Source organism: Vombatus ursinus, unplaced genomic scaffold, assembly GCF_900497805.2.
Source record: "Vombatus ursinus unplaced genomic scaffold, bare-nosed wombat genome assembly UNPS02014768.1, whole genome shotgun sequence".
Classification (NCBI taxonomy): Eukaryota; Metazoa; Chordata; class Mammalia; order Diprotodontia; family Vombatidae; genus Vombatus; species Vombatus ursinus.
In genome coordinates this window covers 23,054,271-23,081,201 of record NW_020954546.1, presented here as the reverse complement: position 1 = coordinate 23,081,201, position 26,931 = coordinate 23,054,271, and the positions used below count along the sequence as shown (strand labels likewise).

The window sequence follows — 26,931 nt, the reverse complement described above, 5'->3', positions numbered from 1 at the left end:
TGGACCTCAGTTTCCTCCTCTGTAAAATGAGGAGGTTGGATCAGAGGACCTCTGAGGTCATTTCCAACTCCAGAGCTATGATTTGTGAGCCTACGTCCCATCTCTAAGGAATGAGGCCCATTTTACAGATGAGTAACTTGGGGTTCTGCCCAAGGCTACCCAGCTGAGACTGAAACCCTGGTCTATAGACTTCCAACCCAACGCTTTTCCCAACATACAACATCCCACTGTCATCATGGGGACCCATCACCGGTGATCTGCTTCCATTTGCAGAGAATACTTCCGATACAGAAAGCCAACCCCTCCTCCCCAGTCCCAATGGGGGACGCTAGCAGGGACCTCTCATACTCACTGTCGGATCATATTGGCTGCCCATTTCCTCTTGGCAGCTTTCCTCCGGCCCAAGGTCCCCCGCCACCATGACTGGATACAGATAGCTGTAGAGTAAACAGGTAACTGCTCACCTCCATTTTCTAAGGACAACCCTGACCCTGACCTGGGGCTCTCATCCCAAAGGATCTGGGCCTCTGGCTTCAGGCAGCAAGAAAGGACTCAGCCCCTCCTTGAACCTTCAATCCTCCTCTCCTCTCCCCTACCTCCACCAGATTTACTGACCTGCACGCTTCACTCGTAAGAATTTCTGTCTCCAATGGTATCCCCTCCATGATGCCTGAATCTTTGTGGCTGTGATTTCAGAAAGTCAACGAACAAATATTTATTCATCACTAGCATTGTCTTAGAGTGAAAAGAGCTTTTGTACCAGAGTCCAGAGGGTCTGGGTTCAAATCCCACCTCTCCTTAGTCAGGTGACCTTGGGCAAGTCACCTAATTCTCTGCGTCTCAGTTTCCTCATCTACAGAATGAATTGGTTCTTCTAATCTCCAAATCTATGATACTCTTTTTCTCCTAATTGCACAGGCCCAAGGTAAGTAACCTTTGGTTCTCACCAAAACCTGTAAACCAACTTTGTTCCCAGCTCTGGAGAATTCACCTCTAGTTGAAGAGAGAGTACACGTAGGTGACGAGGTAACAGCTAAAAGCTAGGGCAGCTAGGTGGCGCCATCGTGCAGAGTGCGGGGCCTGGAGTCAGGAAGACCCGAGTTCTAATGTGACCTCAGATACTTACTAGCTGTGTGACCCTAAGCAAGTCACTTAACTCTGTTTGCCTCAGTTTCCTCATCTGTAAAATAAGCTGGAGAAGGAAATGGCAAACCACTCCAGTATCTCTGCCAAGAAAACCCCAAATGTGGGGCAGCTAGGTGGTGCAGTGGATAGAGCTCCAGCCTTGGAGTTAGGAGGACCGAAGTTCAAATCCGGCCTCAGACCAGACACTTGACGCTTACTAGATGTGTGACCCTAGGCAAGTCACTTAACCCCAATGCCTCACCAAAAAGAAAAAAAGAAAGAAAACCCCAAATGGGGTCACAAAGAGTCAGACACAACTAAAACAACCAAACAAAAACCAGCCAAAAGCAGTCAATGGACAACAAAGAGTAACTGACAGACAGCTGGCCTGGGAGGCAGAAAGGCCTGAGCACAAGTCTAGCCTGACCGTGTGACTCTCACAATGTCACCTCTTAGAGCCCTAGGAGCCTCTCCAAAACCCCTCAGTTTCAGAGAGGATGCTCGCCTGCATTGAAGAAACTAATTTTTGAAATGCGAGTTCCCAATACTAGTGATCCCATAGGTTCAGGCCAACAAGAAAAGGCAGGCAAGTTCTGAACCCAGCACAGAGAGAAAGCAGCATGCCGTCCCGGCAAGAGTGCGGCCTTGGAAGTCCGGAGATCTGTCCTGGGAGCCCTGGGCCTGGCAGGGCCGCACTCTAACCCTGGGATTTCCGTAAGGACTGCATCCTCTGCTCTCCCCACATCTCAGGGCTGCCAGGAACACTCTAGCTAGTGTTGACCAAAGGTGCTACGGAAGCCAGCGGAGAAAGCTCCTGGGGCCGGGTCAGGGAGGGAGCAGAAGCTGAGAGCTGAGAGAGATCTTGAGGCCGCCTGAGAGTGACTCGTCCAAGGTCACCCAGGTAAGATCCAAAGGCAGGATCTGAACCCACATTCTCTGACTACAGACCCAAGAGCTACCTGCTCAGGACGGCTTCCCAGAGGGGAGGGAGATCCCAGGCTAGCTGCAGAGCTGGCAGGGTCCAAAGAGGCTGTCTGGTTCAACCCCCATTTTACAGAGGAGAAGACAGGGAGCGAAGGGCAGTGAAGCCATCAAGGAATCTTAAGACATCACCAGCGAGGAAATTGAAGCCCCGGGAGACTGTGGGGTCAGATTTCTATCTCGGAGGTTATCCAGTCTCACCTCTTCACTTTACAGATAAGGAAACCGAGGCAGCGACTTGCCCAAAGTCACACAGCTAGTAAGTGCCTGAGTGAAGCCTTTTGCCCAAAGTCATCAAAAGTGGGGATTTGAACTCAAGTCCTTTGACTCTAGAACCAGGGCTGTGGAGATGGCGGGACTGGATAAAGATGGAATCCAAAGGGAAGGGACGGAAGCCAGGATGATAGGGCCACCCTGGCCCCGCCCCGAGGCTCTCACCCAGGCTCTGCTTCCTCACTTCCAGAGCGTCTTCTGTGGCAAAAAGCGTCTTGGGGAAGCGGATGAAGATCTTGGTTCTGGAGGAAGGGAGGAGGAGGACGCAGTGTGGCCACGGCTGCCAGCAGCCGCTGTCCCCAGGCCTCACTGTGCTGGCATCCCCACCGCCCCTTGAGGCCCCAGGGTGTGGGGGGGGGGCTGACCACTCACTTGCCCAGCTTGTACTCCTCGGGCTTGTAGCCAAGGTGTTGGATCAAGACCGACACGCCATCCTGCGGTCGCCCGTCCCAGGTGGGCCACGTCTCCGGACACAAGGACTTGTACCTGCAGAGGAGACAGAGCGAGCGCTGGCCTCATTCACCACTCTGGAGAGAGAAGGGGCGCGTGACTGACTGAGTGTGGGAGTGTGTGTGTGTGTGTGATAGAAGAAAGTGTGTGAGTGTGACAGAGAGTATGACTGAGTGTGTATGGGGGAATGTGTGTGTGTGTGTGTGTGTGTGTGTGTGGCCATGAATGTGTGTGATACGAGAAAGTGTGTGAGTGTGACAGTGTGTGTGACTGTGAGAGATAGAAGAAAGTGTGTGAGTGTGACAGTATGTGTGACTGAGTGTGTATTGGGGAGTGTGTATGTGTGGCCATACATGTGTGTGATATGAGAAAAAAGTGTGTGAATGTGACTGAGTGTGGGAGTGTGTGTGACTGAGTGTGTGTGTGATAGAAGAAAGTGTGAGAGTGTGACAGTGCATATGACTGAGTGTGTATGGGGGAGTGTGTGTGTGTGTGTATGGCCATGAAGGTGTGATATGAGAAAGTGTGTGAGTGTGACAGTGTGTGTGACTGTGAGAGATAGAAGAAAGTGTGTGTGACAGTATGTGTGACTGAGTGTGTATTGGGGAGTGTGTGTGTGGCTGTGCATGTGTGTGATATGAGAAAAAGTATGTGAGTGTGACTGAGTGAGTGGGATATAAGAAAGTGTGTGTGTGACAGTGCATGTGACTGAGTGTATGGGGGGAGTGTGTAAGGGAGTGTGCGTGTGTGTGACATGAGAAAAAGTGAGTGTTTGTGATATGTGTGATATGATAAGTGTGAGTGTGACTGAGTGTGTGTGCATGTGACTGTGTGTGATATGAGAAAGTGTGAGTATGCGTGACAGTAGGGGGGGAGTACATGTGTGTGATATGAGAGTGTGTGTGTGTCACCAAGTGTGTGCGCATGCGTGTGCGCACTCGTGAGCACCAAAACAGCCCCTTCAGCTTTGGAGGTCTAAACCCCGGGCTCTGGGCTCTCGGCCCCCAACCATTGATGTACCTCCAAATAACCTCACAGACAGATGGGGTCCAGTGGGGGGGAGGCCTGGGCTGTGGGCCCAGCTTTGCCACTCACAACAATGTGGCCGCAAGAAAGCCCGGTGAAGCAGCTTGCCCACGATCCCACAGGGACGCAGTAGGCACAGAGGGTTGGATTTGGAGTGAGGAAGACCCAGGTTCAAATCCAGGCTTAAGACGCCAACTACCAGTGTAACCCGTGCTAAGTGACTTTACCTCTCTGGGCCTCAGTTTCTGCCTCTGGAAAATTAGGAGATTAAACCTATATCAAATTGTTTCCCATTTTAGGGAGGGAGAAAAATTTAGAACTCAAAAGTTTTTAAAAATGAACGTTAAAAACTGCCTTTACATGTGATTGGGGGAAATATTATTTTAAAAAAAATAAGCTAGAGTCAAGTGCCTCTATGGTCCCTTCTGGCCCCAGATCTAGGGTGTAAGGCTACGATCTGACGTCTCTTAATCTGAGCCTCAGTTTCCTCAGCTGTAAAATCAGGAGGCCGCTGAAGTCTCCAACGTCCTTTCCAGCTTTAAATCTGTGATTCTATGATACCTAAGGCGTCAGGGCTGGGCCTTGAGGACAGGTCCCTGGACTCCCCCAATTCTCCAATGGGAGATAGCACACACTAGCCTGAAAGCTGGGGGGCTGCCGGGACAGCGGGCACGAGGTTACTTAGAGTGAGTGGCCTTGGTGAGGACGGGGAGACTTCAAGGAAAACCCTGAGGGGGAAAGCGCCTTCAGAACGTCTCTACATACACAGAGACAGACCTATCTACACATATGTACAACACACACATACACAGACACAGAGATCTACATACATACCGTACACATGTAAACATATACATATAATACACACGTGCAATACACACACACACACACACATATAAGCCCTTCAGCTACAGAACTGTGGAAAGCAAACTGGATTTGGATTCCAAAGACCTGGGTTTGAATCCTGCTTTTACCATTCACTACCTATGGGACAACACAGTATAAGGGAAAGGGTGCTGACTCTGGAGCTGGGTTCAAATCCTGGCTCAGCCCCTTACTCCCTGTGTGACTTTGGGTAAGTCACTTGGCCTCTCTGGGGCTCAGTTCGCTCATCTAAAAGTCAGGTGACAAAAATCACAGGCTAACAGACTTAATGGCTGGCGTTTCTATAGAACTCTAAGAACGTCAGCTCCTTCTGAGTGGGGGCTGCTTTATTTTTGCCTTTGAATCCTTATTTGGGCAGCTAGGTAATGCAGTGGATAGAGCACTGGGCTTGGAGTCAGGAAGACGAGTTCAAATCCTAACACAGACACTTACAAACAGTGTGACCCTGAGCAAAGCACTTTATCCTGTTTGCCTCAGTTTCCTCATTTGTCAAATGAGCTGGAGAAAGAAATGGGAAACCACTCCAGTATTTTTGCTATGAAAACCCCAAACGGGATCACAGAGAGTTGGACACAACTGAAAAATGACTGAAAAGCAACAAAAGTCCTTAGCATTCTAAGGTCTACCAAAACCCTTACAAGATTAGCTCATCTGCTCTTCACAATAACCCTGTGATTTGGATTGTTATTATTGTCCCCATTTTACAGAAGAGGAAACTGAGGCTCACAGAGGCTAAGTGACTCATGTAGAATCACACAGCTGGTAAGTGCCAGAGGTAGGATCTGAACCCAGATCTTCTTGACCCCAAGTCCACTCTACCCACTTTGCCAAGCAAGGGACCTTAAAGGCCGGCAAGTTCAACCCCCACATTTTCTAGATGCAGAAACTAAGGCCCAGAGAGGGCATGGAGCTTGCCCAAGGTCACAAAGAAAATGGATGAGCTGGGATTTGAACTCAGATCCTTTGACTTTCAAATCCAGCACCTGTTCAAATGGATTCTGCTCCTCCCCCTCCTTTCTATCTCTAAATCTCTGAACCTCAAGCCTCTGTCCTTCCCATTCACTGGGAAGCCACACCCTCCCATCTTCATCCAGCCCCACACACCTCTGGAGGAAGTTCTCATATTTGCGCCTATAGGCAAAGCCAGCTCTCCGTACCCGCAGATTCTCCATCAGCCCCAGATATTTCACCTGGTGTCGGATAAGCACCTCGTCAAACCGACCTGGGGAAGGGGAGAGAAGGTGCAAATCACTTAACCAACCATTTGGGCCTCAGTTCTCACATCTGGAAAATGGGGGCATTGGAGGGAGATCTGGATAGAGACAAGGACAGATCTGTGACGTCTGGGCCAATCCCACCTCCCTGCACTCTGCTAGTCTGGTGTGGTCCCAAACAAGGGTCCTGTCGATGAGGAAATGGCTTGGTTACAGCAGACGCCACCCTCAAGCCAGACTCAGCCACTAAGAAGTGTCAGGGTTAGAACTCGGTGACAGTCCTTGGACTCGCTAAAAACCACCCCCAACTCTCCAGATGGAGAAGGGTCTGTCCCAGGAGTGGAGGGCTGCTGGGTTTGCTCAGAACAAGTATCCTCAGGGAAGAGGAGACCGAAAGACAAACAGCTGGGGAGAAAGCATCTGTGCCTGGCTTCCTTCTTTTGACAGTTTGGGGGGCAGAGGGGAGTGGGCTCCTTTCCAGTTCTGACATTCCCGGTCTTCCCAGGAGAGAAACAGGACAGTGAGGGGGGGGTGCACCCAGGTGGGAGTCAGGGAAGGGGCGTCTCCCCTCACCTGGCTGTTTGGCGTCATTGGGCTTGATACAGCGAATATAGGCAGGTTCTTTGGACATGAGGATCTCAACCAGTTGAAACAGACTTGCTTTAAACTGCGTGGCTACCTGCAAGTCAAGGTGACAAGCATTTATGAAACACCTACTATGTGCCAGGCACAGTGCCAAGAACTAGAGACAGAAAAAAAGGCCAGCAGGAAAGGGGAAGGCTATGGGCTTGGGGGTGGGGAGGCAGAGGGAGTCATTGGGGGAATACGGTGGGAGGTAAGGGGAGAAAGGATGTGGTCCGACATCCCACTGAGTCCCGAGGGACCCAAGCCCTGCACAGTCCCAGAGACAGACATACACACACACACAGAGACACACACACTCTCCTCTCACAGCCCCTGATGTGCTCGCACCGTCTCCGGCCTCTTCTTGTCTGTGAGCTCACTCCTGTCAAAGCACTGGCTCAGGATGGGGTTTTCAGAGCTGCACATGGTCTGTGGGAAGGAAGGGAAGAGATTGAGGAGGGATATCCACTGTGGGAGGCGGGAGAGTCAGAGCTTTCCATATCCCTGCTCAAGAAAAAAAAAAAGAGTCCCCTCGATATCAGTGGAAGGTCAAGGTGTCACCAGATGACAACCTCAAGTTCATTCCCTTTCTTATGGGAGCTCGAACCATGGGGTGATGGTGAGTCAGAAGGACTTTGGGACAATGGTAGAAAAGAGGGGGCCGTGTGAGTACGTAGGTGCCTTCTGTATTCGTTCAAGAGTTCCCATGAGTCTTTATTTTATGTCCTCTGCGCTTTTTGTTTAGTCAAAGAAAAGCTGTCCTTCAGCCAAAGATAAAAAACCCCAGCCCCAGTATGCCAACCTGTCTACCCTCGCCGCAGGCCAGCCCCGCTTACCTCCTTAAGGTTACGAAACAGGAGGTCATTGTTCTTGTCCAGAAACCCTGGTGAAAGGAAAAGAGGAAACAGGGTTTGGGAGGAGAGGAGGTCACGGCGGAGCGAGTGCCACATTTCAAAGGCAAAGCCAAGAAAACGGGATGAGTCAGGCGGGAGGGGGAGGGGTTGTGCCCCGTGGGCCCCAGCCAGTCACTTACCTGCCACACTGTAGGTCACTTCCCCGGCATAGTGCAACAGACGGAATTCACCTCGACCCAAGGATTTCCTTGTCCGCTGGTCAGCCAACTTGTGACTAGAGGAGGGGAAGAGAAAAAAGGGCAGGTGGTAAGAAGTTGGCTCAAGGCGCAGCTATTCAGAGCCTGGGGTTCCCAGAGAGACTTCTGTTGAAGCCTTGTCACCGTGGCCAAGCTCAGAGTCAGTTAATCAACAAGAATTTATTAAGTGTCTCTGGCGGGCCAGGCACCGGGCATACAGAGATCAAACAGAAGCCAAAGAGCTTCTGTGTTCCACAAGTTTGCGTCCTATTTAGGAGAGACAGACATGCATGGACACGGGTAGATACGTGGCCATTTCTGATGGGGATGGCACTGCCCAGCTAGGGGTGGGGAGAATCAGGAAAGGTCTGTAGAATGTGGTGCTTGAGCTGAGCCCTAAAGAAAATCTGGGGTTCTAAGAGTGGAAATTTGACTACAAGAGGAGAGAATGCCATATGAAACTTGGACATCATGAAGCATGCCTCAAAACAGAGAGAAAAGGCCAAGTCCAAAAAAACCCAGTTTTGGTAGTGGACAATGGGGTGCAACCTAAAGAGTGGGAGGAGCTGGGTTCACTCCCCAAATTTGTTACCTGTGCAGCTTGGAACAAGTAATTTCACCTCGCTAAGCCTCAGTTTCCCTCTCTGTAAAATGAAGGGGTTAGACCAGATGGCCTCTGAGGGCCCTTTCAGCGCTACATCTATGAATGATGATCGCTCACTTTTGAAAGCAAATGTTACACGATGCTTTCTTGGGCTCTTGTTTAAGCCGGCCAACAGGTACGTGAGGAAGGCAAGGCAGACAGAACCAGGCAAGCCTCAGGGCTCCAGTAACCCTGCCCGGACCATGGGCCAGGACCAGGGCCTTGCCATCTGCTGTCCTGCTTCCCCTCTCTCCCTCTCCCTCTTGTTTGGGATCAATAATCAAATCAACATGACCACTGCTACTATGAAGTATATGACAGTGCGTCATCCTAGAGCTCCACTCAGCATCCTGGGGATTCCAGAGTCCCCATCCCTGGCCGTGCCCTTTTCCCTGCCCCCCTTATTCCTGTCACTATCACCCCCATACCTCCTATTTCTCTATTTCTATTGCAGCTTTTTGCGGTGCCCTCCGAAGTTCCTGTTATATTGTTAATAAAAATAAAAAATTGATTTTAGACTAAGGTCCACCCATCAGAAATTGCTTTGTATATACTTTATATTTAATTCTCCATAGACTTGTCTATGTTGCTTCCCCTAAGAGAACGTCAGCTCCTCTTGTGTGGGGTCTGTTTTCTTATTACCTTTCTATCCCTAACACTTAGCACAGTGAAGACACATAGAAGGTGCATAATAAATACTTGAATTATTAGTAATGATTGTTACAGTAAAAATTATTAAAATATCAACAAAAAAAAATCCAAGAGAACTACAAATCTGAAGAAAAGCAAAATAAAAACCTTTTCATTCCTCATTTGTGAGAAAGTTTACCCTCCAGTGTCTTGTCTGTCTTCTCCAAGAAAGATTTGAAGAATAATAGTAATAATAATGTTGTCAGTAGTAATAACAATAATTAAGACATTTTATTCTAAAATTAAATACCAACAAACACAATTCAAAATGATCATGCCTAAAACAAGCTGGATCATTTAGAATTTGCCTTTTTAAAAGTCCATCTTGGTGTTACCAAAGTAATAATGCCCCATGTGCTTCCCCCATCTGCTTCTTCTATGCATTTTTTGGTTATTTCAGATTTTGTTGACTCCCCTCTTTCTATTTTTATAGATGAGGCAACTGAGGCCCAGAGAGGTGAGTGACTTGTTGACAGTGTAGAGGAATGTGTCCCTCGCCTGGGAGTCAGACCTGATTTCGTTCCTGGCTCTGTCACTAACATATCCTCTGACCTTGGGCAAATCACATTTTATTTACTAAGTCAGCCTGGCTTAATGAATAAAGTACTAAGTCCGAAAAGCCTTGGCTTCAAATCTCTCCCTCTCAATCAGTCAATCAATAAACATTTATTAAGCACCTACCGTGTGCCAGGCACTGTGCTAAGTACCGGGGATACAAAAAGAGGCAAAAGACAGTTCCTGTCCTCAGGGAGATTACAATCTAACTCTTGCTGTGTGGCCTCGGGGAAATAATTAATTTCTGCGTGCAGCTTCCTAGGGACTTAAGTCACAGACTAGTTGTGATGTGAGTTAGTTCTCATACTGAGAATTTCCCTTCATGCATCTGAATTTTTCCTTTAAACAGTCAACATCTGTATACAGTCATCTGTTTCTTCTGTGCATTTTTTCTTTATTTCAGATTTTGTTGCCTCCCCTCTGTTTTTACAGATGAGGAAAGTGAGGCTAAGGGAGGCTAAGTGACTTGCCCAGAGTTACCCAACGAGTCACTGGCACGTTTGGTAAGAGAACCCTGGGCGAGCTGAACAAGCAGCAATTTCCGAAGGAGGAAGTAACTTACAAGCAACAGATAAGAGGAGGTCTTCCTTGGAGAAGAGAGAGCGGACGCTGACCCACTAACTTTTACATAAATAGGAAATGAAAAGGGAATGAAAACTTGCAGCTCTCTTGGGAATCTGATATTTTGTGGGTGTTTTAAAATCCCTCAGACCTTCTACATTTTAAATTCAAATGGCTCTTTGGATTCCAAGCCAGCGTGAGAGCTCTTCTGTTATTACGGCTTCTGTTTGTTGCCCATTCCCTCCCCGGGGCCGGCCTAGCATCGACAACCTCCTTGCTTTGGAAATAGAGGCTTCCACCAGCATTTAGTATAATGCTAGTTAGCTTTATTATTATTATTATTATTTTCATTTTGTTTTAGGCGATTGGGGTTAAGTGACTTGCCCAGGGTCACACAGCTAGTAAGTGTCAAGTATTTGGTCTGAGGCCGCATTTGAACTCAGGTCCTCCTGACTTCAGGGCCAGTGCTCTATCCACTGCGCCACCGAGCTGCCCCAGCTTCATTATTATTTTTAAGTTTCAATGATAGCTTTTGTTTTTACACCTCAATCGCTTCCTGGTCTACCAAGGTGTCCTAACTGCCACTGAACCCGCCCTTATAATAAAGAAAAAGAGTTAAGCAACAGAGACCCAGGATGATGGTGCATGCCACATTCTGCACCTGAAGGCCCCCACCTCTCTGAGTAGAGAGAAGGATGTTTCCTCGTGTGCTCTCCGGGACAGAACTCACTCATGACAGAGTTTTCTTTTACCATTATTGTGATCACTAGCGTCTCAGCCTTAAGACTTTTAAAGCCAATATCTCACTTACACCTCTCCATTTCACAGCAGGAAAGGGAACCTAATTCTTATTTTACAGATGGCAAATGTCAGGCTCACAAGAAAAGGTCACCCAAGGATGAGTCAGTGGTGATGCCAGAACTGAACTCAGGGGTTCTGCCAACCAGCCTGGGGTCACTTTCCACTCCCTGTGGGCAGATCCCTTCCCCACTCTGAGCCTCAATTTCCTCTTCTCTAAAATGGGGGAGCTGAAGTAACTCGTGCCTAAGATTCCTCCCCACTCCAGATCTGAGGGCAGCATTTGGAAGCGACCGGGCAGCTTGCCTGGTGCACACACCAAGCCCATGGGACCTCATTTTTCTCCTCCAGAAATCCTGGTGAGGGGAAGAGAGGAAATGGGGTTTGGGAGGGGAAAGAGTCCAGCGTGGCACACTGGGAAGGCCAAGGCAACAGTCCTGATGGGCACTTGGGAGCTCGACCCACTCACGTCACAAAGTGTGGATGGTGCTTCACCGTATCCTCAAGCTTCTCCAGGAAGGTCAGGTCTGTGGCGTCTCCAGGGCGAAGGCACTCCTCATCCTGGGAGAGGAAAGGGAGTGTCAATAAAGGCAGAGAGGATGGGGTGGGGGGGGTGGCACATAAAAACGCTCGTGGGTACAGACAATATGGTGGGGGAGCCCTGGGGACATGAGATGCGGGAATGAAAGGGAGAAGGACAGTAGGAGGAAAGACGGGAGCATCTCATAACACCGGGGAACAAGGGGATGAAGGGATGCTCTTCTGATTGGGAGGACACACAGGAGGGGAAGGAAGAGCCAAAGACAGCCCCTTCCAGACCCAAGACAAGAGCCCCCAAATACTTTCTCCCACCTCCTTCTGCCCTGGTCTTTCTCCACACCCTGCCCTTGGCTTAGTCTCGGAGAGCCCCCCCAATCCGGCCACGGATGCTTTAGGGCAATGGAAGGAAAGAGGGCTGACATAACCTGGTCCCATGGTGCCCCCCCGCCCCCACCGAGTGTCAGAGCCTCACCAGGATGGAGATGATGCCCTTGAATTTCTCCTCCACTAAGTCACAGATGATCTTGTTGTTGAGATATGGCACTGGCTCCCACTGTGGCCAGACAAACGGACACACGAGGCAGGTTAACTCCCTCCTTGGGGATGGGGGACACACACCTACGCCCCAATCATATTTACAGGTCATGCTGCCCACCCAGCAGAGCACACAGCCTGGGCAGAGAAGTTGGGACCAATGGACCAATGGTCAACCACAAGAGGCTTCCTACTCACAGCAATACCCTCTGCTTCATATTCTTCCTGCTCTGACTTGAGGGTGAGTTCAATGAAGAGTTGTTGCAGCTTCTCATTACAGTAATTAATGCAGAATTGCTCAAAGCTAGAGAGATAGAAAGAGACCCCCCCCCAAAAAAAAGAGATTGATGAGAGATGCAGGGGAACCTCAAAAATAATCAGTGGGAGTCATGGGGGAGACTATGAAAGGAACCAATGGGAGATGCTGGGGGAGAGAGGGAGAGTGACCAGTGGAAGGACACCAGTGAGACCAATGAGGGATGCTGGGGGATGACAAGAGAAACCAATGAAAGATCATGGAGAGTCCATGCTGAGGGTGACCAAATGGGGATGTTGCAGAACCCTGGGAAGAACTGGGGGTGGCCCTGAGAGCAGTCAATAGGAGATGCTGGGGGCCAGATTCAGGGAGAAGACTGCAGGGACTTAGAGAAAATAGGGTGTTTGTGGGAGAAACAAGAAGAGATGGATCAGAAGAAAATGAGAAAGACAAAGAATAAGGAAGGGAAGGAGGAGGGGATGGAAGGGACGGGAAGGGAAGAACACAGAAAGATGGTCAAAGTCGGGGAGAAGAGAAAAAGACAAAGATAGAGGGTGGGCTGAGGTGGGCTGCAACAGCACCGACCTGTTGTGCTGGAAAACCTCGAAGCCGTAGATATCCACCAGCCCCAGAACGGTGGTGCCTCTCCAGGTGGGGAATTCTGGGTCCTGAAGGGGAACCAAAATCGCTCACTCATTCACTGCCCAGCCCAGAGAAAAGCATCTGTGGTAAAGCTCCCCCGGTAGCCCCCAAGTGATAGACTGCTGATCTCCAGGAACCAGGACAAATTCCATTCCTACTGATGGATTGGGGGGTGGTGAGGAAGGTCATGGTGGGGCTTGGCAGGGCTTGGGTAGGTGGGAGATAGGGTGATGAGCTGGGAAGGAGGCCCCAGGACCAGCCTCACCTTGAAAGCCAGTGACCTATTGATCTTGTTGACCAGCCAGGAGAAGGTACGGCTGTAGATGGCTTTGGCCAGGGCATCTCGGGCATATGCAGCCTGCTCCAGGTTCAGGGGGCTCAGGAGCTGGCCAAGGACAAGTGAATGATAGATGGAGGATGTGCTCTTCCCCCCACCTTCCTCATCCTCCACTCTGTTTTTTTCTTTTTTGGCCCAGACCTTCTTTGGGAAAGGGAGCTTCTAGTGAGGCACCCTGTCAGATTCTAATCTTAGAATTCCTTGGGGCACTGGGAGGGAAAGTGACTTTCCCAACATCCTATAGCTAGGATGTGTAAGACAGGCCTCTTCTGACAGGGAGGCCATTTCTCCACCCACTCTGCCTCGCTGGCCCTCTTCCATCAGCCATTTCTTCACCCTTGTCCCACAGCCCAGGAGGCTACAGAAAGGACTGGGCTTTGATGGGGAAGCATCGCCAGCTTCCCCAAAGATGGTCATGGTCAGCACATCCATAAGGACACAGCCATGAAGTGGAACGCTACTACGCCCTGCTCCCCAACAGAGCATTTAGAAAGTACAACTCCGTCAAGTAGAAGGATCCCTCGGACTGGGATCCAGACCCAGCTTTGGGTGACCTTGGCTGGGCCTCAGTTGACCTCTGCAGTCAGACGGGGACAGTGAATAATTTGTACCCTGCGTACATTATGGGATGCCTAGGAGAATCAGGTGAAACAGTAATGTCTGAGAAGAGCACCCCGGACAATGCCTACGGCACCACATGCGTAATGGGTGTTCAGTGAAGGGTGGTCCATTGACCAAAGCATAAAAGGTTGCTCTCACCTCCTCGCCCTTGGCGATGATCTTCCTATGGGTCAGGGCTTCCTTCAGCATAGAGCCATCCACCTGAAGCAGCTGCCCACAGGAAACATGACAGGGTCAGGGACTCAACCTTGACGTTGAGGCCAAAGCTGGTCTCCCCTCCCTTCAGGGCACCGGGGCCATTCACTTACCCGGGTCAGGTACTTGATCTGATTCTCTGAGGTCACCTGGGCATTGCTCTGCTCGTCAGCGGCAAAGTGAATATTGCCCAGATGCAGCACACTGGCCACAATGCTCAGCAGGTCCTATGGAGAGGGAGGGTCCCCATTAGGGGGAAGCAGGGGACAACTGAGGGCTCCATGACAGCCAGGGACAGGGGCTATTGGGAAGAGGAGGCCAGAAGAAGGGGGGAAGGAGGAGGAAGGGGAGGAGGTGGAGGAGGAGGAGGAGGAGGAAACTAGGGGCAAAGGAGGTCAGGAGCAAAGGCAGAAGGCGGAAGGAGTGATTACAAGCAGAAGGGAGTTTCAGGAAGCAGGGGAATTCCAGGCAAAAGAGCAGAGTCTCGGGGGAGGGAGCATTCCATCGGGCCTTCTCACCTCGATGTCATCTTCGTTGAAGTCGATGACAGAAAGAGCTTTCCTGACCACCTTCCAGTCGCTCTTGTCATTGATGGATGTGACCTTGGCACACTGACCCTGCAGGGAGGGTGGGGGAGGAGTGAGTCTCTGCTAAAGGCCCCCCTCCCCCTGACCCATCCCCCATCCCAGCCTCACACCAAGTTTATTGGCTTGGATGGCCATGGTAACAGAGAAGAATTTTGGCCATCTCTTAGCCCCATCCCCATGATCCTGTTCTTCTGCCCCCTTTCACCTTCACCAGGTACAAGTAGCTCTGGGGATTCCTCTCCAGGCCCAGCCTCCGAAGCATCTCTTCCTCCCCTCCCTCCAGCAGCTGATAGAAGATATGGAAGTTTCTCTCCCCATGATTTTGGTGAACGACTCGGGATTTTTCCAAGAGGTAACTGAGGATGTGTCCACCTACAGGGGCCCCCTGAGGAACAGGGGATGGGAGACATGGTTAGGGCCAGAAGAGGGGGATAATAGATACTTATATAGCATCAGAGATTTAGAGCCAAAGGACCCGAGAGGTCACCAAATCCAACACCCTCATTTTACAGATGGGGAAGTAGAGGCATATACACAAGACAGTCAGGGTGATCGGAGGGAGGAGGGTGCTGGCACCTTGAGGGGATCAAGAAAGCCCCAGGGCGGGGCAGTTAAATGGTGCAGTGGATAGAGCACCAGTCCTGGATTTAGGAAGACCTGAGTCCAAATCTGGCCTCAAACACTTGACGCTTACTAGCTGCGCGACCCTGGGCAAGTCACTTCACCCCATTGCCTCGCCAAAAAAAAAAAAAAAAAAGCTTCAGAGAAAGGTGGAGGAGATATGGAAGAGGGAAGAGTGAAGAGCTTAGGTTCACTCCCTCATTCATTCACTGAGGTCAGGACTTGGTCTATTACACACAATACCACTTGTCGTGCAAAAACAAGTAAACGGTGTGCCTGCCCTCAAAGGGCTTCCAGTCTAGCTGCAGTGAGTTCCAAGTTAGAATATCTTCCACTTTATCCCCAAGAGAGATGATGCTCCTCCCCACCAGCTCCCTCACCGGTCACCCTCCACACCTTGAAGTCAAACTGTACATCCATGTATTTGCCAAATCGACTGGAGTTGTCATTTCGAAGGGTCTTGGCATTTCCAAAGGCCTGGGGTGGGAGAAAGGGGAGGAGCTTTAGAGGAAAAGTCTCCCTCTACAGGAGATCAGTGATCTCTCCCCCAGACCCTGTGTCCTCCCCATGGCAGCTTCTGCTTCTCAGCCCCCACCCCCCCACCCCACCGGGCTGCCATTTTCCCACTGCCCCTGGAGTCCCCCCTACCTCCAGCACAGGGTTACTCTGGAGCAGTCGGTCCCTTACAGCCCCTCCCCGCTCACTGGCAGGGCAGGTCTCTGCATAGAACTGCAGCAGCCTCTTGGTGGCCTCAGTCTTGCCTGCCCCGCTCTCCCCAGATATCAGGACAGCCTGGTCCCTTCTCTCCGTGCGCAGTGCCCGGTATACCGTGTCAGCAACAGCAAACCTAAAGGGGCGTGGGGGTCAGACTGGGGGTGGGGGTGGGGTAAACACTGGGGGGAAGGTCAGACTGGGGGACACAGGGGGGGCAAATGTGGGGGAATGGGGGTCCCATGGGGGCAGGTGCAATTCGTGGGTGGGGTTCACAGGTAGATGGCTGGCGGATCACAGGTCAGGAAGTTACTCACTGATGGTCACCAGGAAGGGGACATAAGGGAGGTGAAGGGGTTAGGGGTTCCAGGTCTAAGTAATCAGGAGGTCAGTACCCAGGAAAAGTCACACTGGTTGGAAACCAGAGAGGTCACTCACAGGTGCGGGGGAACCTCATAGAAGCTGACACCCCGGTAACGTTCCATGTGCTGCCGGCTGTAAATCTGGAGGTCCCGATAAGGGTTGACAGAGACCAGCACGGGCCCAATATAGGTCTGCAGAATGGGGGAATGGGAGGAGGAGGTGAGGGTTCTCCAAGACGCTCCTGTAGCTTCACTGTCCCCAGGTCCCCAGGCGCTATCCACCCTCACCCCCATCTCATTCCCTGGGGTCTTACATAGATGAGGTTTTCACGGAAGCGCCGTCTCAGGTTCTCAATGAACGCGGCTTCGCTAGTGAAATTCTCCAGCAGCACAAAGTCCTGGACCCCAACTCGGTCCCTCGCAGTCAGGGCGCTCTCCATGCTGGTGATCCGTACTCCGTCACTACCCAGGGCCTGGAGAAGAGCGTCAGAGAGGCCCATCAGAGCCCAGCTCCAGAGGAGACAAGGTATCCGCCACGTGGGAATGAAGGTGTCATCTAGGAGGAAGCCTGGAAGGCTGGGAGATAAAGATCATTGGAGAAGGGGGGATACCAGGATCCACGGAGCACCCAGTGGCGTAAGGGACTGATTTTGCCTCGGAAATGTCTCCTCCTTCCCATGCCGAGTGTCACTGGCTCCCTCAGAGCCTCTGACTAGGACTCTTAACCAACTCTCAGTTTCTCTGACCTCCACCTCTCCTCTCTCCAATTCATCTCTTATAGTCGTCAAGGTAATCTCACACTCACACACATACATCGCTCCCCGGATCAAGGACCTTCAATGGCTCCCCAGCGCTCACCAAACAAAATAGAGGCTCAAGCCCAGAGTTCAAGGCCCTCCACAATCTTACTCCCTTGTCCATTAATTATTCAACAGACATTCATTAAGCACCTACTACATGCCAGGAACAGTGCTAAGTGCTGGGGATACAAGACAAAAGTGAGGAAGTTTCTGATCCAAGCAGCTTACATCCTGTCAAAGGAGACAACCCACACGTGTAGAATTCTATGCCAAATAAATATCTAAATACAAGATAATGTGATGCGGAGGCACTAGCAACTGGGGGCACCCCAAAAGGTCACATGGAGAAGGTAACCTTTGACTTGGACTCTGAAAGAAACTTGGGATTCTTTTTTTTTCCCTTGGTAATTGAGGTTAAGTGACTTGCCCAGGGTCACACAGCTAGTAAGTGTCAAGTGTTTGTCTGAGGCCAGATTTGAACTCAGGTCCTTCTGACTTCAGGGCTGGTGCTCTGTCCACTACACACTTAGCTGTCCCCAAAACTTGGGATTCTAATAGCTAATATTTATGAAGGCCTCTAAGGTTTGCAAAGTGCACATATAGTATGCATATATGTACACACAAAATATACACATATGGGTATACATGCACGTATAACTATATCTATGTGCACTTATGTATATACACATACAGTATGTGTGCATATATACACATGTATGTGCACATATGTATATGCACACACACACACGCATATAACTAAGGCAGAGAGAAGTGAAGTGATTTGACCAGGGTCACATACCTACTAAGCATTTGAGACAGGATTTGAACCCAGGCCTTCCTGATTCCAGGTTCAGCACTCTCTAGCTTCTACACAACCCACCTCCTCAAAGCCTCCCATTCTAACAGAATGGAGGAGAGGATGCATTCCAGACATGGAGACAGCCCATGAAAAGGCAGGGAGGTAGCGTGGGCTGTCAGGAACAGTACAATATTTGACTGCACTGTTAAGTTTGTGGAGGGGAGTAATGTGGAATAAGGCTGGAAAGGCACGTTGGAGCCAGGTTGTCGAGGGCCTTGAATGCCAAACGGATGTTTGTAGTTGACTACAGGGAAACCACTGGAGTTTACTGAGTAGCGCAGTGACATGGTCAGACTTAAAATTCAAGAAAAATACTTTGGTATCTCTGGCGATAGGGATAAGGATCAGACCTGTGATTAATCAACCCATCAATCAATCACATTTATTAAGCACCTTCTATGTGCCAGGCACTGAGCTAAGGACTAGGTATACAAAAAGAGGCAAAAAACAGTCCCTGCCCTCAAGGAGCTTATGATCTAATGGAGAAGCCAATGTGCAAACAAATATACACAAGGCAAGCTATATCCAGGATAAGGAGAAAGTCATTAACAAAGGGAAGGCACTGGAATTAAGAGGGGATGGGGAAAGCTTCCAGCAGAAGATGGAATTTGAATGATGATGTCATTACTATAGGGAGTTCCCAGAAGGGGAAACATCGGCCCTGCAATATCTGCTGTTACAAAGGTGCCCAGAGCCCTGGGCGGTTAAACAATTCACCCAGGGTCACATAGTGAGGGTCAGAGGTACAAGCTGAGGCAGTCTTTCTGGCTCCAAAGCCAGCTCTAGCATCACCGTCTCCTAGCTTGGGCATACCATGCCAATGTGAAACAATATGGCGGAGAGACTGCAGGTCCTGGGGTCAGAAAGTCCTGAGTTTGAATCTTACCTCAGACAACTAGCAGAGGATGAGCTGAGGTAGGAGGTGAGAGGGGACAACCAGGGCTACGTCATGGCCCTGTCTACTGGGGACATTCCACTCCAGTCAAACTGGGCTGCACAGCCTCTCCCACCTTCTCCTTTTTTCCAACAGTAACCCCCTCGCCTAGAATGGTCTCACCTCTCCCCCATCTCTATCGGCATTCTTTTTTCAAAGCCCCACTGGAGGGCTGCCCCCTGTAGCCAGCTAGAAATGATGCCTCCCCAGCTCTGACTTCTACAAATGGAACCACCTTCCAATCTGTATTATGGTTAATTGTTTACCCATTTCTCCCCCCTCCCACCAGGTGAAAAGCTCTATTGAGGCAGCATGGTGTATCATAACGATCTGGAGCCAGGACAAGTCCAGGTTTGAACCCTGCATCCAACACCTCCTCAGAGGAAGACACAAAACTCACACGTGTTGGAGGAAGCCTGGCACATTGAGAAGAGCTCTGGACACGAAGGCAGTGTTATCCTGGCTCTGCCGTTTACGATTTGGGTGACCTTGGACAAGGGGTTTCAGTTTCCTTCTCTGGAAAATGAGGGAGAGGATTCAACGGCCTCTCCAGTTTCTTCCAGCTCTAAATCTATGACTTATGCAGTCATAGTGATCCCCATATGTCACCGAGCCTCAGTTTCCTCATCTGTAAGACAGGGATAAGTATCCCTAGAGATGGACCTATCTCACAGGGACTGTGGTCCTCAAATGAGATAATGTATGTAAAGGTCTTTACAAACCATAAAATGACATATAAATTGACATATAAATGTCAATTATTACAATCATCACCATCTCCTCAAATGGCAGGAATAAGCACTAGACTTAAGTCAAAGACTTTGCCGAAGTCCCAGGTTTGACTCTTCCTAGTTGTGCAATGGTAGGCAAGTCACTTCATTGACTAAGTCTCCGCTTATATACACATCCGTAAAATGGGTATAATCACAGGATCACAGATTTCTAGCTGGAAGGGTCCTCTGAAGTCATCTAATCCAGCCCTCTCTCTTGACAGAGGAGGGAAATGAGACCCAGAGAGGAAAAGTGACTTGCCCAAGATGGAATGATAAAGAGTCACAGGATTCAAAACTAGGTCCTCTGACATCACATCTAGAGCCCTTTCCACTGTTCTGGGCCCAATGCCACACGGGTAGGAAGTAGCAGTCAGGATCTGAACCCAGGCCCTGTGACTACAAGTTGAGTGGCTCAGCTACTGTACAGGATTGCTCTGGACTCCCTGTCAACTCCAATATATTATAGAAATATGAGTTCTGGCTAAAATCTTTGTTCCCCCAACACGTATCACACTCCCTTGTATACAGTAAGCACTTTATAAATGTCTGTTGAATTGAAAAGGACCCTAGAGACCATCTTGCTTCACCAGTGCCTGACAAAGTCACCGCGATATGCCAGAAAAGGGGTTGTCCTTGAAAACTTCCAAGGAGCTGGAGCCCGTGACCTCCAGAGGTAGCTACTGATGACCTCCTTTTGGGCAGCCCTGTTAGGAAGTTTCCTCCTTCCCCAAATCAGGCCTCGATCTGTCTCTCTGCATCTTCCCCTATGCGGGTTCCTGGTTCTTTTCTGAGAGGACCATCAGAACAAAGCTAATCCCTCTCCTACCACCAAGCTCTCTCCCATTCCTTGAATGGGCCTCACCGGACACAAGAGCCACTTTGGGCAGGTATGCAGGATGGATGATAAAGCCTCCCAAGAGGGAGGAAACTCCCCCTCTCTTGACCTCCCCCAAGCATTCCTGAGGACCAACCCCGGGGCCTCTCCCTAAGCAGGAGGCTTGAACTTGGAGTTCAGGGATAAGGAAGATAGAAGTCCAGCTTAGTAAGCACGTTGGATAAGTCAGACAGGGATCCAAAAGACAAGCAGGGGAGACAAAGGCAAAATGAAAACAGTTCTTGTCCTCCAGAAACGGGGGCGGGGGATGTTCACAGATCCATCAATCAACCAGTATTTACCTAGATACCCCAGTATCAGGCCCTGGAAATACCAGGAAAAATACACATAGAAAATTATATACGAACTATATACAAAATGAATATCAGGGAAAAGGTAGACTAGAGATAAACACAGGCTATACATACAAGATGAAGGTAGACTAGAGATAAACACAGGCTATACATACAAGATGAATACAGTGATCTGGGAGGCCATCACAACTGGGGGAATGAGGAAAAGCCTCCAAAAAGGTTTGCACTTTCTCCCCCACTATGCATGTATCTAAGGTGAGAAGCCCCACCCAGCCAGCTGCCCTTTCCAGGGCATCTCTCCTCCCTGAGGGGCTCCCCTAGAAAGGCAAGATCTGACTCAACAAGCTTTCCCTGCCCAGTCTGTAACCACCCCCACACAGGCTACAGGTGCCCCGTAATAGCCCTGCGGGCTATTTCATCAGAAAGAACAGCTGCCTCCCAGCCCATCCCCAAGCCCGGAGGGGCCAGCAGAAAACAGGAGGGTCCAGCAAGGGGCTAACAGTGATACACCACATAACCTGGTGCTTTGACTCTTTATCCCCACAAGGCAGGCCTTGAAGGGCTCACAGGGAGCAAGAGAGGTGCAGTTCCCAAGAGCTCTGGATTTGGAGCCCCAGGACCTGGGTTCAAATTCTAACTGCCACTTACTGCCACTGTAACCTTGAACAAGTCATTGACCCTTAATTTCCTCCACTGACAAATGGAGGGATAGAATTTCTAAGAACTTGGAATGTCTCTTCCGGGTCTAAATGTATGGACCAGAGAATAGAAGACAAGAGGGAAAGGGGGAGAGAAACGAGGTAGGAGTGAGCGGAAAGAGAGGCCTGGAACCCCTCCATTTTTGGGGGGGGAGGCTTCTCAGTCCACCCAGCTAGATTTTGGGAGAAAGGTTTAGAGAAGGGCCTGGACGATAGAGGAAAGGGTGTAACACAGGACACACAAGCTACTTCTGTACACCTCCTAAAAGGAATGACCCCTGATCCAATGGGGAAGTTGGAGTAAGGGAAGATGTGCACATCTGGATCTGGAAGCAGCTGGAAAATTGAGGACTCCCGCACCCTTAGTGCTAAGAGCAAGCAATGCCCCCCTCAGACAAGCGAGCCCCAGTCTGGCCCAAAGCTAAGGTTGTAGCCTACTACCAACAGCTGGGGACCGGGACGGTGCAGGGCAAAAGTCGCGGAGAGGGGCTCCCACGGGGCGCCCGCAGTCTCGGCCCCAGCCATTTCGGGCCCAGGGCGTCCTCCCCACCCCCACCCTCTCCCTACAACTTTCCGGGACATTTTTTCCACCCGAAATTCCTGGGCCCCGCCCGCTTCCTGCCCAAGCTACGGAGCTGGGGCGGGGGTTGGCGATGGGGACTGGGGAGGGGAGCTCCCCGGACCCCCTCCTCGGCCCCTCCCCCTGCCCGCTCACCGATGCTCGGTACCGCATCCTGACCCCCCCAGGCCGTCCGCCTGGGCTGCCTCCCGTACGCAAGCACCCACTCGGCTCACCAGAGGTGTCGGGCACTGGAGGGAAGGGAAGGAGAGAGGGAGGGAGGGCAGACGGGCGGTGTCAGCTAGGGAGGGGCTGGACCGCCCACTGCCCCCCTCCCCCGCCCGCCCTCCCGAGAGACAGCGACCCACGAGACCCAGGGGGGTAGGAGAGAGGGGCTCCGGTGGCCTACGCCTCTGAACTCCGGGAGGGGAGATGGGTCTGGGGGACACCGGGACTCGCGAGCCTCCCCATTTCCCCTAAGGGCATGGGGGGGGGGTCCCTCGTCCCAAAACCCTGGGGGCGGAGCTCACAGGCCCCCTCCCCTTATACTCGGCCCCTCCCCCGGGCGGGGGCTCCGCCTGAGTCAGGTTTTCCAGGAGAGCAGTAGATTCCAGGGTGGGGCGGGCTCCACACCATTCGAGCCGGAACCGGGGAGGCGGCCGAGTCTACGCGGACCAGGAATTCACTTCTGGACTCTAGTCTAGACCGCTACATTTTAGAAAGGGTGGGAAGGAGGTCGCTATACGACTTGGGCTACTCGTCCTCAAATAGTGGAGGAAAGAGAATCTCCCTCTGGATACCCCCTTTCCCCACGTCGAGTTCAGAGAAAAAACTAAAAATAGAAATGTCCAAATAGGGACTGGAGCGGCAGGAGCAGGGGGCGGGGACGTGTCTTGGGAGAATGACACTCCCGCCCCCAGCCACACTCCAAACACCCTTAAATTCACAGTGCGTTGTGACAAGGAAGAGCAGAATTCCTGGGGAGGCTCAATCGCGTTTCCCCGGGATGGGGAGATGAAGGTAGGTAGCGATTTGGGCATCCCACTGACCAGAAAGCCCTGGGTTTCGATCTAAGATTTGGCCTGAGGCCAAAGAAAGGAAGGCAGCCCTAAGTGTAAGCATTTAACTAGCAGCGTGACCTTGAACAAGTCACTTCTCTCGGACCCTCAGTTTCCTCATTTGTAAAATGAAGGGGTTGGCCCGACCACACACACACACACACACACACACACACACACACACACACACACTCTCCATCTATTCAGCTCTAGCTCCTCCTCCGAAGCTTCCTTCACTCTCCAGAGTAACTAATGTCTTCCCCTTCCACTTCCCCTTTTAAGTCCCCAGCCCCCTAAATCCCCCTCCTTCGGCAGTCTCCTAGGCCGAAGAGGAGGCATGGATTCAGGCCCCAGCCTTCACTCAATCCTGCTGCCTTCATACTCAGCTCCTGTTATCCCTTCAAAATCAAAACCCAAAAACACAACCATCACCAAAGGCCCAGCGACCGTGTGCTCTGGGCTTCGCTGCTGACTTTGAGCTACTCCTCCCCCACCCCAGCCTAGGACAACAAGGGGCTCTCCGGGGACTGGGGTGGTGAGAACAACAGATGCAGGCCTCCCCTTAGGTGAGGCTAATTAGCGGCAGAACAACAGGCCTGGGGGAGGGAGCCCAGGTAGGCATCCCTGGCCACCCAGGGATGAGTTAACTTCCAGTAGGGTAGAAATAGGTTGACAGCTGGGAGATGGGGGACAACATACATCAAGGGGATGGTGAGGTGATATGGAGCCAGGGGATGGAAAACACAGCTGGGGAATGGGCGGGGCTGAGCAAGGACGGGACAGAACAGAACCAGGAAGGGTGGGGGTGGGGGGAGGGGGAAGGAATGGTCAGATGAAGAAGGGGGATAGAACTGAACCAGACAGCTCAGCTTAGTAAGAATTACAGGATTCAGAGGGAAGAGGGACTATAGACATCACGTAGTCAGAACCCACCATTTTATAGGTGGGGATCGGGGGGCAAGTGATTTGTCCAAGGTCACACGGATAAACAAGAAGCAGAATTTGAATTTGAACCCAGTTCAGCGTTCGTTCTCACCCACAGTACACTTGATCCGCAGTCATTTATCCCTAAGAGGCCAGGACCTGGCCTGCGCCCGATCCATCTCTCACGTACACCCTTGCCCACAATCCACACATTCTCCCCCATTGCACCTGGCTGGCTGACCCGGACTGGAGTGGGTGGTCCCCACAAGAGCAGTTACAGGAGTGGGGAGACTGTAGGCTGCCGGGAATTACTGACCCTCTACGCTCCGAAGGTAATTGCAACAAACTGTGGCACCAAAGTAGTTAATTACGGAGCCGAGGAGCCACGTGGTGGCTGGGGCTGGAGAGAAGGGGAGTCGAGAGGAAGTCAGCAAAGATCTTTAGGAGGGGGTGGAGACTTTGTCTTTTCCTGCGCAAACCCAAGTGAAAGAGCCTGAACCCCTTCCCTTCCCCCAACCTAGACCCCAGTCTCTGGGCCCCGCCCCCTAGAGCTCAGACTCCTCCCCCTGAGACCACCCCGCTCCTCCCGCCTTCGTGGGTGGAGCTTCTTCCCGTAGTAGGGTGGGGAGGTGGACGGAGGCGCCCGCCACGGTCCAGAAGGCAATGGAAGCCTGGAGGACCGGGCAAGCGGGGGTGTGCACCGGAGAGTGGAGGAAGGAGCCCCCGCAGACCCGGCCCGTCCGTTCCTGTCTCACCCCTCCTTCCCTCCACCTCCGCAGCCCAGCAGGTCCCAGAGCCCGCGTCAGGAGGATGGAATGAGGGGAATCCGAGGGGGAGGGGGGGACGTCACGCAGCGCTCCGCCACCACGAGGGAGAGGGGGGTAGGGGTCTGGGGAAAGGGATTCCTGCTAAGGAAAGACGGGGGTGGGGTGGGATAGCACACATTCCCGGGATTCCCGCCCCGACGGATCACCAGTCTCTGGAGAGGCCCAGAACCCACACCCGGGTCATGTGCCCCCAGGTGCCACGAGGGAACTCTTGCTGGAATTTTCAGGAACTTACACAACCCCCAGGTCTAATGGGCCCCAGACTGGGGAAGAGGACAGAAGACCAAGTCCTCTGGGTTAGGTTCTGGTTCTCAGGCAGGCAGGAGCCCAGACGGCAGTGATGATAGAGTGTAAGCTCAGGAGGGCAGGGAGTGCTGCTGTTGGTTTTTCGTTCTGGCCTCTCCTCACTGCCACACAGCTGCCCCGGGCACACCTGCGGCAGCCCTCCCTGCGTGCAGTCGGTTTTAATTGGGTAGCTCAGACACATCAGTAGATGGAGGGGCTCTCTGGGAAGAAGAGGATGGAGGGCTGTGAGGGGAAGAGCTGGGGGAAGTTATCTAGAAGGCTGCTTCAGAGCTGGAGTCATCCAGTCGATCAACAAGCATCAATTGAGCGCCTATTGTGTGCTAAGCTTTCCACACGACAGTCAAAATCTAAGCACATCTTGCTTACATTCTCAAGTTGGGGGGAGGGGGAAATCATGTACATACATTAAGTAGAGAACAACATATGAGTATCAGGTTCAAGGGAGGGAGGTGGCATAGCAGCTGGAATGACCAGGGACCGCCATTAGATGGTGCTTGGGGAAAGTCCACAGCAGGGTATCTAGTTCTATTCCAATTTTAGAGGAAACTGAGGACCAAAGGGCGGAAGTGATTTACAAAGAGAGCAAAGAGGTACAGGGGGATAAACTGGGGAAGTCAATTAACCTTTAGGAGCCTCAGAGGTTTCATCTGTAAAATAAAGATAATAACATCTTTTAACTCCCTGAGGATGGGGAGTGTTTTTCTTTTTTCTTTTTTGCCTTTGTATTCCCAGCGTCAAGCACAGTACCTTGCAAACAGGTGTTTAATGAATGCTTGTTTGACTGAATCAGATTGATCACATAAAGTACTTTGCAAAACCTAAAGTGCTATAGAGACATATGCTGTTTATTATTTGAGTTCAGGTCCTATAAGTCCAAATCTATCAATTTTCCAAGAGGGGCATTCAGGGCTCTCTTGCTTAGGGAGAGGGATCATATAAGATCAGAGATTTAGAGCTAGAAGGAACCTCAGAGGCATTTGAGTCTGATTCTTTCATTTTACAAATGAGGACACTGAGGCACAAACTGGTAAAGTGACTTCGATAATTCGATAATCTCATCATCAGTTAAAAGGTTCTTCTATCAAACCTACTACCCTATCACAGCTTTTGTCCCCCCCAAACCCCAATTCCAAGCACCAGAAAGGGGACTAGGGGTGCTGTAGTTTGTTGTTGCGAGTCATTTTATGGTTGTGTCTGACTCTCTGTGATGCCATTTGGGGTTTTCTAGGCAAAGATACCAGAGTGGTTTGCCATTTGCTTCTGCAGCTCATTTTGCAGATGAAGAAACTGCAGATGAAGAAACTAGGGTGAAATGACTTGCCCAGGGTCACACCCAGCTAGTAAGTGTATGAGGCTGGATTTGAACTCAGGAAGATGAGTCTTCCTGGCTTCAGGCTCAGCTCTCTACCCACTTCATCACCTAGGATCACCAAAGATCCTTGGATCAAAGAATATTAGGGTGGCTTCGAAGTACAGTGAAAGAACACAGGCTTTGAAGTCAGATGCGCTGGGTTCGAATCCCATTTCTGATGCTTACTGCCTTTGTGATCTGAGCTTCTCTCTGGGCCTCAGTTCTTTATCTATCAAATGAAGATGGCCTCCATGGCCTCTTCAGGCTCTAGTTCTAAAGTCCTATGACCCCAGGAATCGTAGAGCTCCTACAGCTAGATCCCCTTCCAAAGCA

At 51.0% G+C, this 26,931-nt stretch overlaps 1 protein-coding gene across 3 annotated transcripts in view; it reads right to left on the bottom strand.

Moving 5' to 3' along the window:
- MYO1C (myosin IC) overlaps positions 1–26,931 on the bottom strand; it is a 45,477-nt gene that overhangs the window by 6,811 nt on the left and 11,735 nt on the right. For 2 of the 3 annotated variants that reach the window (XM_027861455.1, XM_027861457.1), the window contains exons 2-23: positions 16,636–16,794; positions 16,398–16,513; positions 15,897–16,095; positions 15,645–15,725; positions 14,833–15,012; positions 14,559–14,657; positions 14,154–14,267; positions 13,984–14,055; positions 13,153–13,272; positions 12,831–12,913; positions 12,188–12,293; positions 11,928–12,008; positions 11,385–11,476; positions 7,612–7,706; positions 7,415–7,461; positions 6,927–7,007; positions 6,528–6,633; positions 5,845–5,962; positions 2,752–2,865; positions 2,545–2,621; positions 616–684; positions 353–437 (exon numbers count right to left, since the gene is read on the bottom strand). In XM_027861455.1, coding sequence (XP_027717256.1) covers positions 353–437; positions 616–684; positions 2,545–2,621; positions 2,752–2,865; positions 5,845–5,962; positions 6,528–6,633; positions 6,927–7,007; positions 7,415–7,461; positions 7,612–7,706; positions 11,385–11,476; positions 11,928–12,008; positions 12,188–12,293; positions 12,831–12,913; positions 13,153–13,272; positions 13,984–14,055; positions 14,154–14,267; positions 14,559–14,657; positions 14,833–15,012; positions 15,645–15,725; positions 15,897–16,095; positions 16,398–16,513; positions 16,636–16,794 — 2,294 coding nt within the window. Of the gene's footprint in view, positions 1–352; positions 438–615; positions 685–2,544; positions 2,622–2,751; positions 2,866–5,844; positions 5,963–6,527; positions 6,634–6,926; positions 7,008–7,414; positions 7,462–7,611; positions 7,707–11,384; positions 11,477–11,927; positions 12,009–12,187; positions 12,294–12,830; positions 12,914–13,152; positions 13,273–13,983; positions 14,056–14,153; positions 14,268–14,558; positions 14,658–14,832; positions 15,013–15,644; positions 15,726–15,896; positions 16,096–16,397; positions 16,514–16,635; positions 16,795–22,288; positions 22,396–26,931 lie in introns of those variants that run through there. The other variant, XM_027861456.1, reaches the window with a different exon arrangement.